The sequence below is a fragment of the Protomyctophum bolini genome (assembly GCF_963924005.1).
Source record: "Protomyctophum bolini genome assembly, chromosome: 17".
Taxonomy (NCBI): Eukaryota; Metazoa; Chordata; class Actinopteri; order Myctophiformes; family Myctophidae; genus Protomyctophum; species Protomyctophum bolini.
The window spans coordinates 13,295,048-13,309,166 of NC_137878.1; the positions used below are offsets into that span (position 1 = coordinate 13,295,048).

The following is a 14,119-nucleotide window of genomic DNA, read 5'->3' on the forward strand; positions in this document are numbered from 1 at the left end:
CCTTTTCAGCTTGTTAGTTACCTGCATTTGGCTTCAAGTTCAACCTCCCTTGACAACGTGTGACCAAGTGGTACTTGAGGACAAGTTTGAGGTATTGAAATTGCTTGATTGAAACGTTTATTCACAGTTTGTAGAATGGGTACAGTTCAAACGAAAGTACAGGTAATACAAAAACTGCTGCATTAAACCAGAAAAATACTTGTTTACATCAGATGCCTCCATTTCCACTTCATCAGAACTAGCCCTGAAACAACATGACTGTCATGATTGAAGTAAGAGCGTCATGTGAACCATGGCTACATCAGAACATTTAAAGATGTACAAATATACACTTCTATGGAGCTACTTTACTTGAGTATTTACGTTTTGATATTTATACTTGTACTCCGCTACAGTGTCAGAGGCAAATAATGTACCATGATTATTTGTTGTCACTAGTTTGGCTGTTCGTATACTTTACTTGTACAACCACTGCTTGTGACACACAGATTGTATCCTGCTCAGCCGGTGAAGAAGGCTATACATGAAGGCTGTACATGATGCCATGCGGACTGAGAAGACAGCAGGCAGCAGGAGAAGAAGACTACAGTCTAAACCTAAAGCAAATTCCAGTCAAATGACTCTGAGCCTCCACTCATCATGTGATTGCATGGACTGCAATGTGTGTCAGCTCAAACTATTTTTACAAAGAATGGACCAGGAAGAGGAGAATGTCTCTGCTCAGGAAGCACAGAAGATTCAAGAGGAGGACACACTCCGTTCAGAGGAGATGGAGGATGACACCGAGCACACACTCAGTTCAGAGACGGAGGATGAAGCACCCAAATACACACTCTGTCCTCTGTCTGCTCCTGTTAAGACACGGTTGTACACAATACCAGTGGACATTCAGGCAGCAGAAAAGCCACTGAAGACAGTGGAGCTGACTGTGGATCCTGGTAGCGCGGTCTCCGTCTTACCCCGATGCGTCTACGAGGAGCATTTTAAAGACGTTCCTCTCCATCACTCCACTTCAGTGCAGCTGACCTGTTCACAGGGCCCTGTGATGGAGCAGGGCTGCATGCAAGCCACTGTTCACAGGAATGGCGTTCAAGTCCCAGCCTACTTCTACTTTATGGACATGGGATTGGGAACTACTGCACTTATGGGAAGGGATCTGATATCTGCTCTCCACCTGCACATCGAGGCTTGAAATTCACAGGCGCAGTATCGGCTATCAGAGAACGTAGTTCACGTGATCCGATTATTGGATGTGAGGAATCCATCTTCCTCTTTGACGTCTGCAGGGAAAAAGGCGTTGTTGACACACTCCGAAAAGGCCTCTTTATATGACAGTCAAGATCCCCAAAGTATAGCGTTGCCATCAATGCCATGTCAGCTTATTGTGAATGACTTTTTCTTTTTGGGCTTGTTTCTTAACTGCTTAGTTGGTCTTGTTTGGCAAGCTCTAGTTGGGCTGTTTCATGTTTACTTTAAACCAGTAGTTCTCAAATGCTTTCTTGACAAATTAATATTTGTCCATCAAGCCCCAGCTGTCAAGGACCCCAATACAAGATGTGTGTACTGTTTGTGTATGTTATAAAAACATTCCACATCTTTTCCCCAAGATTCTGTTTTTTCTCTTGCAAAATATGGCAACACTGCCCAAAAGGCTTGCCAGTTGCCAGAACCTCCAACAAAACCTGAACGGACCAAAGGACTGAGATGCCTGGGGACAAAATGAAACCATTTTCATTGAATTTTGTTTAATACTTATTTTCTCATTGAAAATATGATGTCCGTACAGCATGGGGGAACGGGGATGGGATGGTTTACTTGCATGCATAATGTTGAAATTATGCAAATTATTTTCTGAAATAAAAACAAAACAAAGTTTACGTTTGTCTTGAGTTTATGAATTGATCGTTTGAACTAATACTCAGAGAATGCCAGGCATATCGTGGAGATGTAACGTATCGTCGGACCTCTGGACGATATTCATCACAAATATCGTCACCCCTAGTAACAGGATAGGTGAGGTGGGCACCTCAGTATTAAATTGTTAAATATATATTTGGAACATGTATTTAAGTAAAGTATCATGGATGATTGGAACATGCTTAAACATTCGACTAAGGTTTAATATTTCTACAATTGCTGCGAATTGCTACAAACCTGTATATCCCCTCATTTTGGGACATAATCAAGAGGTTGAAGGATAAAATTAAGGCTGAATGGCTGATAATGATTGAGTTCCATCAGGGTTATACATCTTTTAGGCATTTGCATATAGTACTGCCAACTCAAGACAATGTTATTTTCATGGCCCTCGATCAGTTACAGCAGTCTCAACAAACTGCGAATGTAATAGAAAATTCCCAGAATGTAGATTACCGGTATTAATTTTGTTTATTGAAGTATTTATACAGTAGTAAAAAACATTTGGATGGAAACGCATGTCCATCTAGAGACAGAGCACAAACCATATCAGTAAGAAAGCATATGAATGCAGTGGTCCATGTACAGCACTAGACAGGACTGCATGGTAACATTAACATAATGATTAAGATGTCAGAAACATTACAAAACACCTCAGTCTCTGAAGAGATCAAATACCCCTCTCTCCGTTTGAAGACAGCAAAGTGTCAATTTATGCCATGCATAAACAATATGCTATATTGAAAATATTATTTTTAACCACTGACTGCATACATGGACTTAGGGAGGTTTGCTGGAAAAAAGACAGTTATGTTGGATATGGTCTCTGTTGGGTGAAAACCTCATACTGTGTGTCCAAAACTGTTACTTTTCAGGATTCAAATTCAAAAGCATCAAAAGTAGCAGATTTACAACCTTGAAGCGCATCAAAAGGTTAGGATGTGGAGATAAGAAGTTTCTGCCCAACAGCAACCATAATGATCTGGACTGGTCTCACTCATAACTCTAGACCTTTCCCACTACATGCTTTGCTTATAAACCTGTGGACCACCAGGGGTCCAAAATGGACCCTTATTCGTCTGTAACTCAGAGAGTTAAATTAAACACTGAGGATCTTAAAGTGGACATTGGGATCCCCAAGATTAAAAACAAAAAATCATATGAAATGGGGGTTCGTTGCCCTAAAGTGGTCCTTGAAATTAAAACGTTTGCGAACCCCTGCTTTAAACCACCATAACTGTAAAGCCTTTGTATGTCAGGGCTCATAAAACCCTCCCTTATCCAGCAGTGCCCCTGCATCATGTTTCAATAAGGGTTGGTTCTGGAAACGGTTCCAAAATCTGAAATGGAACCGATTCCTGTTCCTCAATGTTGGATCCGGTTCCTCCGGTTCTGGATCGCAACCCCTAGTTTCAACCAGTCTATTGCAAGCCGACCTGTGTCTCGCTAGCTTGTGGTGAACTGAGCGTATATTCCCCAGTGATCGCTAGTGTAACGGCCATAGTCCAGCTTCTCCAGGCCAATCAGGGCCATGTTGACAGGGGCCGGGCGAGGGACCCCGCCCCCGGGAGCCGGTCGTAGGTATACGCGGTCGAAGCGGCAGCGGCTGACGTACGGAGCGGCCTTGTTGGTGTTGACCTTGGTGTCCCAGGTGTAGCGGCAGTGCTCCTTCCTGCCCAGATGCTCCCAGATGTCACACACGCTGCGTGGCAGCCCCACCTTGGAAACCTGAGACCGTGTTAAAGGGCGAGTTAGGAAATGACGACTCTACAACAAATAAGAACTTTCTCCCTTATGGTCCTGTGTCTGAGGTCTTTGGTCTTGTTGTGATTATGTCCATTTGTGTCCAATGTGTCCGTCTGTTGTTTTGTCTTGAGTTTATGAATTGATCGTTTGAACTAACACACACACGTATACTGTACCGGTATATTATCTCAGGTATTACGTGTAAATGTATTTGAAAAGAGACCCTTTGGTTGTACGGCTGTTACAGCCTGTATATAAGATAAGAGAAACCCAACAGCTGTGCTGTTTGTGATACAAGCTTCTAAATGATCTGAAACCATTTACTTACGCTCAAACTTTCTTCTTTCCTGCCTTGATCCTGCACAAAAACAACCTACTTGTGATGTGGACCATAAAGTTTGATTCTGATTCTGTTCTCCGATACAGAAGACAAGACGGAAGCCTAACCTCTGTGTCTCTGAGGTTGGTGTCCCCTCCAAACAGCACTGTGACATTATCAGGTGCCTCATTCATCTTCTGCAGCACCAGCCTCAGCTGTTTCATCCTCTCGTCCGCGTGGCCCTTGCAGCTCTCAAAGTGGGACGTCATCAGACAGAAATCCAACCCTCTGAACTTCACCTGAGGTCACCAGAGAAAACGCACGCGCACGCACACACACACACACACACACACACACACACACACACACACACACGGAAGGTGATTAAACAAGGCCACCTTTCCCTTCCCTCACAGTCACACGCATTATGTTTGCTTTCACTGCTGTTGAAATATAGAATACAATGAAACGTATTCTGCTATTCAAGGTTTCTTTATTGTTACATATTGTGTAGGTGGAGGTACATAAAAGGTATGTCTTTCTAGTTCCTCCGATATTGTCAAAGGAATGATAATAGATAAACATACTGTATACACAATCAAATAAAATTGAATAATAAGGTAGTACTGAGAAAAATGTCAGTTTGATTGTTGGTCCTAGTGCTTATCGTGCTTGAAAAGTGCATGCACTGAGCAGGTTCTTACTCCTAGGTTATAAACATCTATTTATAATGTATGTCTGTGTGGGGTTAGCATTTTCCGAATCTTATTTATCTTTTTCCTAGCTTCTTTGTTCATTAGTTCAGAGTGCCTTAACTCGCAGTAGAGACTCTGGATATGTTGCTTATATGACAACCTATAAATGAAATATTAAGATGCTGAATTGGACACGGTAATCCAGGTATAGAATAAATCACCTTGTTCCTGAGGCCTAACTAAAGAATTTCATGAATAAATAAATTCCCTAATTACCAAGGTTCATGTTTTAGGTTGTTATTAGAGAAAGTAAAAGATGAGTGTTAATTTTTCTTCATTCTTCAAGAGAGCACAATGCTTTCTTTTGTTTTAGGAATTTTAGTGGTTTTTGACAGAGGGGCGGGGGCATTCGAGCATGGGGTTAAATATGTATTTATTTTACAAAATATCATGGTGATTTATTATTTAATATAGTTTTAATATACCCCAGGAAATTACATCTGGCCAGAGAAGATCACAGGATCTACTGAATGTGAAGGAGGCCTACTGGGGTCATTCAGTAGATCTCGTGATCTTTTGTGGCCAGATGTAATTTATTGCGGTCTAGTAGGACTATAGTAAATGATAAAAAAATTAATCGCTATAACATTTTGTAAAACAATACATATTTAGGACCATGTTCGAATGCCCCCACTCTAATAACAACCTAAAACATGAACCTTGGTTGAAAAAAACTAAAGTTGTCCTTTAAGAAGTAGTGAAAATAGCAACACGTTGTGAGATCTGCTATTTTCAGTAGTTTGGGTTCTGGGAAAACATCTGATTTCTCTTTTGAGCTAAAAGGTTTGGGAACCACTGTTGTAGTGCCTCACAGACACCGTATGACTGTATCTTCTGACATAAGACTGTATACTTAAATAAATACCTGAGCAATCAGCAGGTTCCTCATCATCTGAGTGGTAGGGTACGGGACAATGTTGCTTTCCAGCAGCTTGACACGGGATTTCTTCAACATCATCCCAGTGAAGTAGCCCTCCTCACCAGCTGACAGAGAGGTCATGTTAGTAGAGTATGACATGGTCCCGAAGGTCAGCACCACACTGAACCCTTGGTGTGGTGCGTTAACATTCCTGCTACTAGTAGTTATGACACAACAAATCCAGTGGGGGGCAGTGTATGACAGGAAGTGAGTAGATAAATGCATTATGTGAGCAAATACCTTAGATCTGCTATTTTTGCTACCTTTGCACAACTCTGTCATATGACGAAGTTGGGCATTCATTTACAGGGATATAATTTTATGGAGATGTACATTTCTGGCCAAAAGTGACAATATACCGTTTTTGCATGCAAGGTTACTCATTTCTATACCTTATACAATTGTACTTTGTTACAATTGTTACTATTTATGACAGAGTCTGCTACATTGGCATTTCACTGCACAAACAGTCTTTGGGCTTAAAGGAGTAGTTCACCCAAAAAACGACTTATTTTCTATCAATTACACACCCCATGAACTCTTAAATGAATGGAGATTGTTTAGTTTTTGTCAAATTCCTGAGCCAATAATGATGATCGGGTCATTGGTCACTCGGTCAGTGGGAGACTCGGTAGGAGACTCTGAGTCTCTGAGTCTGCCGGTCATCAAATGATTGGCTTCGGAATGCAACAAAAAAACAGATCAACTACTCTGTTAATGGTTAAACAATACAATGTTCCTCAATGGAAAGTGGTTCTTGTCGTGAACATCTGGAGACTCAATTGAGGGTCCCGACCTGCAGTTTGAGAAACTCTGCTCTATTGTTACCTTCAAGGAGCAGGTAGCTGACAGCTTGTTTCTATTGTTACCTTCAAGGAGCAGGTAGCTGACAGCTTGTTTCTATTGTTACCTTCAAGGAGCAGGTAGCTGACGGCTTGTTTCTATTGTTACCTTCAAGGAGCAGGTAGCTGACAGCTTGTTTCTATTGTTACCTTCAAGGAGCAGGTAGCTGACAGCTTGTTTCTATTGTTACCTTCAAGGAGCAGGTAGCTGACAGCTTGTTTCTATTGTTACCTTCAAGGAGCAGGTAGCTGACGGCTTGTTTCTATTGTTACCTTCAAGGAGCAGGTAGCTGACGGCTTGTTTCTATTGTTACCTTCAAGGAGCAGGTAGCTGACGGCTTGTTTCTATTGTTACCTTCAAGGAGCAGGTAGCTGACAGCTTGTTTCTATTGTTACCTTCAAGGAGCAGGTAGCTGACAGCTTGTTTCTATTGTTACCTTCAAGGAGCAGGTAGCTGACGGCTTGTTTCTATTGTTACCTTCAAGGAGCAGGTAGCTGACAGCTTGTTTCTATTGTTACCTTCAAGGAGCAGGTAGCTGACGGCTTGTTTCTATTGTTACCTTCAAGGAGCAGGTAGCTGACGGCTCGTTTCTATTGTTACCTTCAAGGAGCAGGTAGCTGACGGCTCGTTTCTATTGTTACCTTCAAGGAGCAGGTAGCTGACAGCTTGTTTCTATTGTTACCTTCAAGGAGCAGGTAGCTGACGGCTCGTTTCTATTGTTACCTTCAAGGAGCAGGTAGCTGACGGCTTGTTTCTATTGTTACCTTCAACGAGCAGGTAGCTGACAGCTCGTTTCTTCAGGTACATGACGTAGGGTGGAATGAGCTCCTGGAGGAACACCACGTCAGGAGTATATCTGTTGTACACGTAATAAACATGGACCTTATTCTATAGTATACTGTAGTTAAACCGTAGAAGACATTTCATTCAGAAACATGACCCATTGGGGCGAGTAAACAAATGCCTGCTAAATCAGTATCATTTTGGGGGCCAATGACCCCCGAAATGATATGTATTTGGCCGCAGACACCTACTGTACCTGAAAATGATTTGTGCCAGGCAGGGACCCCCAGACGAGAAGATGTGTTAATAAAACAAATCTAAATTATACAAGACTTTTCAAAAATGTTCAGAAATGGCAGATGTACAAGGTATTTTTGAGAACCACTGTTCGAATCACTTTTCTAAAACACTGTTCTAAATTCCAAGAGTTTTCTGGAAAATGTATGTTGTTATATAGAAAAAGTGGTAAGTAGCTCTAAATTAATATTCTGGTAATCATTGCTATAGAGACTTTGGTCAGTAACAGAGGTCTCCCCATCTATCTAGCTCTTTAGTAAACATAATGTAGATTTTCAAGTCGGTATACCTATTTTATCCTATCATGAGAGAGAACTCCTAAAAGTGACAAACAAGTTAAATTATAAGTAATGCCACAAAGACGTGATAAGACCAAATTGATCAGACGATCTCTCTAACCATTCAGCTATGGTTGCCCCTCAACGATAATTGACCAACGATAATGTAGGATCATGGAATTCCAACCAAAGATGAGAGTTCAAAGTGAAGACTTACAAGGCTAAATATGAACACAAGCCTCTGGCACGCTCTTGTAGGTTAGTCTCGTCAAGTCCATCCACATTCCAGGAGATCAGAGACAGTTTGTCATCTTCTTTCTCTGGAGACTTCTGCTTGTCTTCTGTTTTGCTGGTTCCACTGGAACAGGCTGGTTCCTCCTCTGTTAGATCAATGCTGGACAATCAAAGTAGATAACAATCAGTAATCATCCAGTGTTTTAACAGAAGACACGGTCATTTCATTGGTATTTGTTTATAACACGTATTGTCCACCCAATTGTATCTTTGTTCATGTGTCACATCTGAGATGTACTTTGTAATAATACGGCACATCTTGTTGTTTTTATAGTGTGTACACCCCTGTTTTAATGTCACATTGATCTATTGAGATCTGTTATTGATGGAGCTTTACAGCTTGTGTGTGTTATAATCAATGGGCCCTGATTGAGCTTGGTCCATTCATGTTTTCTTTTAACTTTGCCAAGCCATGCTGTAATAAAGGCTATTTATCACTATTAGTATTTTTCAACCAAACAATGTGCCTTGGATCTTTAATTAGGTTCCCCTGAAGCATGTTGCAATTGTTTTTCTACAAAGCAAAGCTCTATAGACCAAATCATCATGGGGCAATATTATCCTGTGTCATTTCACGTTATTGTTATATCAAGATTACCTGAACCATCTGGGCACGTACAAACATCTCATTTTTGTGTGCCTATGTGTGTGTGTGTGTGTGTGTGTGTGCGCGCGTGCGTGCGTGATTACAATGGACTTCAAAGCAGATACGGTACGCTGAAAAAGCCTATACATAATTAATTACAACATACATAGCATTTGGCTTTAAAGCCACAAACGACACGATGTTTGCGTTATTGTCTAGGTTAGTTTTGTTCAAGTTGTTTACTACTGCAGGTAAACAAGCCGGATGCTACATATACATGCTAATCTATTCTATACCCTACAATTTTTACAAACATTCTGACTTGGTCTATTACAAGTGTGTCCATGTGGGGTTTGCATTTACCACTTCCCCTTTGCAGCATTATCCGTTTTCTTCTTCTTGCTTTGGTGGCTGCTGGTGTCTCTCTCTGGGGAATCGTCCACTGCGAACACTGCCTCCAGGTCAGCCTCAAAGAACGAGTTCAGTGCTCTCTGCAGGATCATTTAGTACAACGAAAAGCCACTCAGAAGTTGCTGCACTGGAGGGGTCAGTGTTCCCTCAGCCCAATGTTCTCTCAGCTCCGTCTTCCAATTTACAATAGCATTTAGACACTCTTATCCAGATAAGGGTAATCACTCACATACATAGAATGCAGAGATAGTGAAACTATAGGAAGTATAGGATCCTCCATGTAAACCAATAACCTAGCATTGTTCCCCAGGGGCAGGCCTCAGGGTTAGGGTTGAGGTCAATTTTAAGGGTTAAGGTCAATTTTAGGCTCAGGGATAACATATGGGGCAGAGGGAACATATAGACACTAGCCCCTTTCGGGACCTTCGGTTACCTTTTCTGCACCGCCGTTCAAAATACAGAAAAGTTAACAGAGGGTCCCAAAAGGGGCTACATAGAAACTAAAATAGACTTTATTTATGCCAAGCCTTAGCCTTGTAGGAATAGAGCTGGATCCTGGATTACAGTTCAGGTTAAGGTTGCAGATATGACTTAAATCAATATATTATCACAACATTTGGGACCAACCCAAAAGTAATGAATGTACCATATTGTTAGTTTGTTCAACTTCAAACAAAGTTTTTTTTTAATTGAAAGGGCCAAAATACATATGCATTGCTAGTTATGTCCCTAAAATGGGTGATATTCAATCCATTGCAGGCAGAATACATGCAAGTATTATTGATGTGAAGACCTCAGCTTTTAAGGGACTGTACCTCCATCTCCCATTCATTTTCAGCCAGGTGGCATTGAGCCACTCCGCTGTCAGATCCTGTGATTTGGGAAAACTCTTCGCAGAGCTTAGTCCTGCTCTGTTCTAGTTCTAGATCAGAATGAGGTCGTTTATGGGTTTCAGGCGGGTTGCTCATTGTAGCTCTGCTCTCTTCTTCACCCAACAGATGCACACGTTTTAGGTCTATCCGAGAAATACCTCCGGGTGGAATCACTAATATTTACCCGAAGTACCGGGCCGTAGATATCAAACTGGACTGTCTACTACTATTTATTCCCACATTCCAAATGTGAGAATGATAGGTGACAGGTCACATGTACATTTTTGGTTCGCTGTTTATGGTTGTGTGCCGTGTATCGTCAAGTCAGGCTCTGCGTCAGGTCACACATTAACATTATGATGGCACTTCAGATGTGAGGTGGCGATGAACTTCGTGTGGGTTGTAAATGTTGTGTGCCTACTCGGTACATGTTGTGACCGGACCTCTTAGCAAACGCAACAGCTTCCGGAGTGAACGTAAACAACCCGCAGCAGCAGCAGCAGCAGTGAAGCCAGCCAGGTAGCTGCAGCAGTTTGACATTGAAGCACACTGATCAGCTATAATGGTGTCCATGTCATTAAACGCTATAAAACAAGTCATGAGGGCCATGGTGGACAGCCCAGGGTTCGACAGAGTCCTCAGTAAGGTAACACGTACAACCAATAATACCACTACTTACATTAAAATCATATACTAGCAATACCTTTGCTTTGCTGAATTGATATCATATCATTTGAACCTTGAGGAAATAGTATTCCTTTCATTCATTGTTGGTATTCGGGTTTAAATGACATAGCTTTTGGCATTGATAAACACACAAACCTGAATGGAATATGATTTGTTTAACAGGCAGTGACTGTATGGATACTACAGAAAGTGCCTATACTGTCTAACGACTCTGTTAATCAACAGGTACTTTGTTGATTAACAGGTTAGACAGTATCCATACAGTGTGTTCTGTAGGTACGTAGCCTAAGATTTAGACTATGTATTTTATGATTTATCAATTCTGACATGTCAGAATCGATAAATCATAAAATCATAATTTTGATTTGGATTGAATACTTTATTAACAATGTGCATGGACAAGCACAGGGAGGGAATTACAGTACAATAGTCTGCTAAAAATGGGTACAATGAGTAGCCTACAGTGCAGTCTCAGTACTATGAATGCAAGAAAGCCTATTGGCTTGTTTCCTGTACTCAATTCATAGAATAAGGGACTAAATTATTTTCGCTCCTATGCCACCAAAATGTGGAACGCCCTACCAACAGTCATTAAGACATGTGAATCCCTTGACTCTTTCAAAACCGCTCTCAAAGGGCACCTACGGACGGCTGCAATTCGAAACTGGTCCCCGTAAAATCTGAATACTTTTATAATACTTTTTTTGAGTGCTCCTATACGGAGCACTGTTGTGCAGCCTAACCACACACACGCGCGCGTTCCGGGGACCCCCCACACAGAGTTGCACCACTCACTTTTTTCCCCTCTACAGTACACCTCTACACTTGAACAGTACACCATATCACCAAAAATCTATAAACCGATTGTTGGCTTTTATGCCATATCCATAATGGGGACCTAACTCGGTTAATGTGGTTAATGTTGTATGCTTTGTTGTGTGATGGTGGGGCACAGCAAATATAGCCCAGCAAATATTTACCGTCTCTGTCGGGTGGAAACGTCATGTCCAAAACGCTTACTTTTCAGGATTCAGATTTAAAAATCACACCCGTGTGAAATGAGGGGCGCTCTTGTCATAGTACATCAATTTATGCTACATTGCTACATAAGGTGGTCCCTTATTTATTGGCCAAGTGCTCCACACCAACATGTGACACCTGGGTGTCACCCTCCCAGGTGGACGTGGTAGCAGCCAGTCCCGGTAAGGTGGTGTGTCAGATGACTGTTCAGGAGGAACACACCAACCGAGGAGGTACGCTGCACGGAGGCCTGACGGCCACTCTGGTGGACGTGATCTCCACCGCCGCCATCATGTACAGCGAGAGGGGGGCTCCGGGGGTCAGTGTCGACATGAACATCACGTGAGTACTGAGTATGACGTCGTGTCCGTTTGAATTTCACTCAAATATGTTCCCTAGTGCAGGGCAGGGGAGGGAAACCATCTCGTTTTGATCCACCAGGTGATCGGATCATCGGGCTGTTGATCACGTGATCAGAAAACAACCATTATTAACCGTTTTTGTTGGATGTGCAATTGTGCATACATAATTTTTCCTTCCCAGATAGTCATAATCTTTATTATTATTGACTCATTCTTTGTTAGGTAGGTATTATAATATTGACCTTTTATGGTTTAAATCTGATGCCGAGGCAGCCGAGCCTATGGGAAACTGAAGCAAAACAAGATGGTAATGTGACCTTCTGGAAACCCAGGGTGGTGGTTTTCACTGTCGGGCACTGATATGAGTGATAACACCAGCCTTTGAATGAAAAACATGTATTTCCAGGGAGTGGGACCCCCAGACGGAGCGAAATGAGTAATAAATGTCACTTTAAAGATTTCTTATTTTTTAAACAACCAATCTCTAAGCTGTATCTGTATCTGTATCCCCTGAGCTAAGTGACCATGTGCCCAAAATGGTGGCTCACCCCTCCTGCTTTAGTGCTTTGAACTACAATACCTCACTCAAGATTGAAGTGAAACCTCACTGACTGGTTAACAGAAAGTGGTACATGTTCTTGTTTGTCTTTCCAGGTACATGAACGCCGCCAAAATAGGAGAAGATGTACTTATTACCGCACAGGTTCTGAAGCAGGGCCGGACCTTGGCGTTCGCCACTGTAGACCTCACCAACAAGGCCACAGGAAAACTCCTTGCACAGGGGAGACACACAAAGCACCTTGGAAGCGGCTAAATGTCATCTGGACCTGTATGACAATCACACGGTGTGATTGCTGCTGTTAAATGTACTGAGTCAACATGTTAACTCGTCAGTCGTCACTGTCGGGTGGAAACCTTGTATGTCAAACTATTACTTTTCAGCAAATGTAAAAGAAAATGTGAGGGGTGCTCTTATAACCTCAATTTGCGTCCTCACCTTTGTCATCAATGTTTGTTACGCAATGTTTGTTTTCACAAACACAAAAGCTGGACAAATTAGCGCAAAATATCCCTAAACTCCTCAACTAAAGATCCTATGCAATGAGTCAATGTATACTTGTCTTGTAAATAGTCTTTTTTCACAACTTTTTTGCAACACTCCTGTATGATGTAGGCAGGGCATTATTTTGTGTGTGTAATATGGAGATACAAGGTTTCTTCTCAACAGCAACAAAATGGTGTGCCTGTTAAGTCCACTGTAAATCACTTCAAGGCTCGAACTTTCAGTGGTTGGTGATCTGTTTGTGCAACAGTCATCCACTACTCCATGACTACCGGTATCAAAGCTGCAAAAAAATAAAATAAAAGGTTATTTGAACCAATCTGTATGGTAGCGCATGTTAATACATTGTACTGCAACTAGTTCAGCAATGGTTGGGATGTGGTCTCCTGACTTTACTATATAAATGTACACCTTGGAGGACACCTACTCCTACTGGTTGACAGGCAGTACTGCCTGAAGAAGCTCAAGGGCTGATTCTCCTCTTGAAAGGTACTTTGGTTTCTCTACACAGGAGACCAGGGTTCAAATTAACACTTTGACTCCTGAACACGAGTTAATTGACTAGAATATCTTCCCTCCGGTTCACAAGTTATGTTTTCATTGTTTAGTCTACGTTTTTAATACGTTTTAACTTTTAAGTCATACAGGGATTCCACCGGACAGAGTGGGATAGGTGACATCCGTCGCACAAGCATGGGACATCGAGGCCCAATGCATTACAATGGCTTGCGTTCCTTCTCCGCTCTGTTGTGATCACCACTTTGGAACACTTTAACACTATGACAAGCGATTACACCATTTTAAAGTGGATTTTCATAACAAGCAAGGATGAAGTCGGCTTAGTGTAAACTCGGCAGGTAGCTCTGGAGCTTCTTTAATCACCGGGAAGGGAAACTGTTAAGGGTGTTACTCACAATAGGCTCTATGCACAGCACAGCAGCCATATTGGAAAGAAAGTTGTCGTCCG

At 41.9% G+C, this 14,119-nt stretch overlaps 2 protein-coding genes across 2 annotated transcripts; one reads left to right on the forward strand and one right to left on the reverse strand.

Annotated features, from left to right (window-relative positions):
• Positions 1–2,375: 2,375 nt before the first annotated feature.
• LOC308331840 (tyrosyl-DNA phosphodiesterase 2-like) lies at positions 2,376–10,137 on the reverse strand. The gene is made up of 7 exons (XM_080787358.1): positions 9,964–10,137; positions 9,101–9,228; positions 8,075–8,251; positions 7,264–7,355; positions 5,603–5,721; positions 4,111–4,281; positions 2,376–3,645 (listed from the first exon to the last, which is right to left on the reverse strand). Exons 1-7 carry the CDS (start codon positions 10,114–10,116, stop codon positions 3,364–3,366), a joined length of 1,122 nt encoding a protein of 373 aa, XP_080643484.1. The 5' UTR covers positions 10,117–10,137; the 3' UTR covers positions 2,376–3,363.
• Positions 10,138–10,490: 353 nt separating this feature from the next.
• Positions 10,491–13,471, forward strand: acot13 (acyl-CoA thioesterase 13). Its single transcript, XM_080788200.1, has 3 exons — positions 10,491–10,666; positions 11,885–12,069; positions 12,744–13,471. Exons 1-3 carry the CDS (start codon positions 10,583–10,585, stop codon positions 12,901–12,903), a joined length of 429 nt encoding a protein of 142 aa, XP_080644326.1. The 5' UTR covers positions 10,491–10,582; the 3' UTR covers positions 12,904–13,471.
• The last annotated feature ends 648 nt before the right edge of the window (positions 13,472–14,119 follow it).

Coding starts and splice junctions, on each gene's coding strand:
- LOC308331840 (XM_080787358.1), bottom strand. CDS start 10,116: ATGAGCAACCCGCCTGAAACCCATAAACGACCTCATTCTGATCTAGAA. Junction 8,252..9,100: donor AATGCTGCAAAGGGGAAGTG/GTAAATGCAAAC, acceptor TTGATTGTCCAG/CATTGATCTAACAGAGGAGG. Junction 5,722..7,263: donor CAGCTACCTGCTCGTTGAAG/GTAACAATAGAA, acceptor CCTCTCTGTCAG/CTGGTGAGGAGGGCTACTTC.
- acot13 (XM_080788200.1), top strand. CDS start 10,583: ATGGTGTCCATGTCATTAAACGCTATAAAACAAGTCATGAGGGCCATG. Junction 10,667..11,884: donor TCGACAGAGTCCTCAGTAAG/GTAACACGTACA, acceptor TCACCCTCCCAG/GTGGACGTGGTAGCAGCCAG. Junction 12,070..12,743: donor AGTGTCGACATGAACATCAC/GTGAGTACTGAG, acceptor TTGTCTTTCCAG/GTACATGAACGCCGCCAAAA.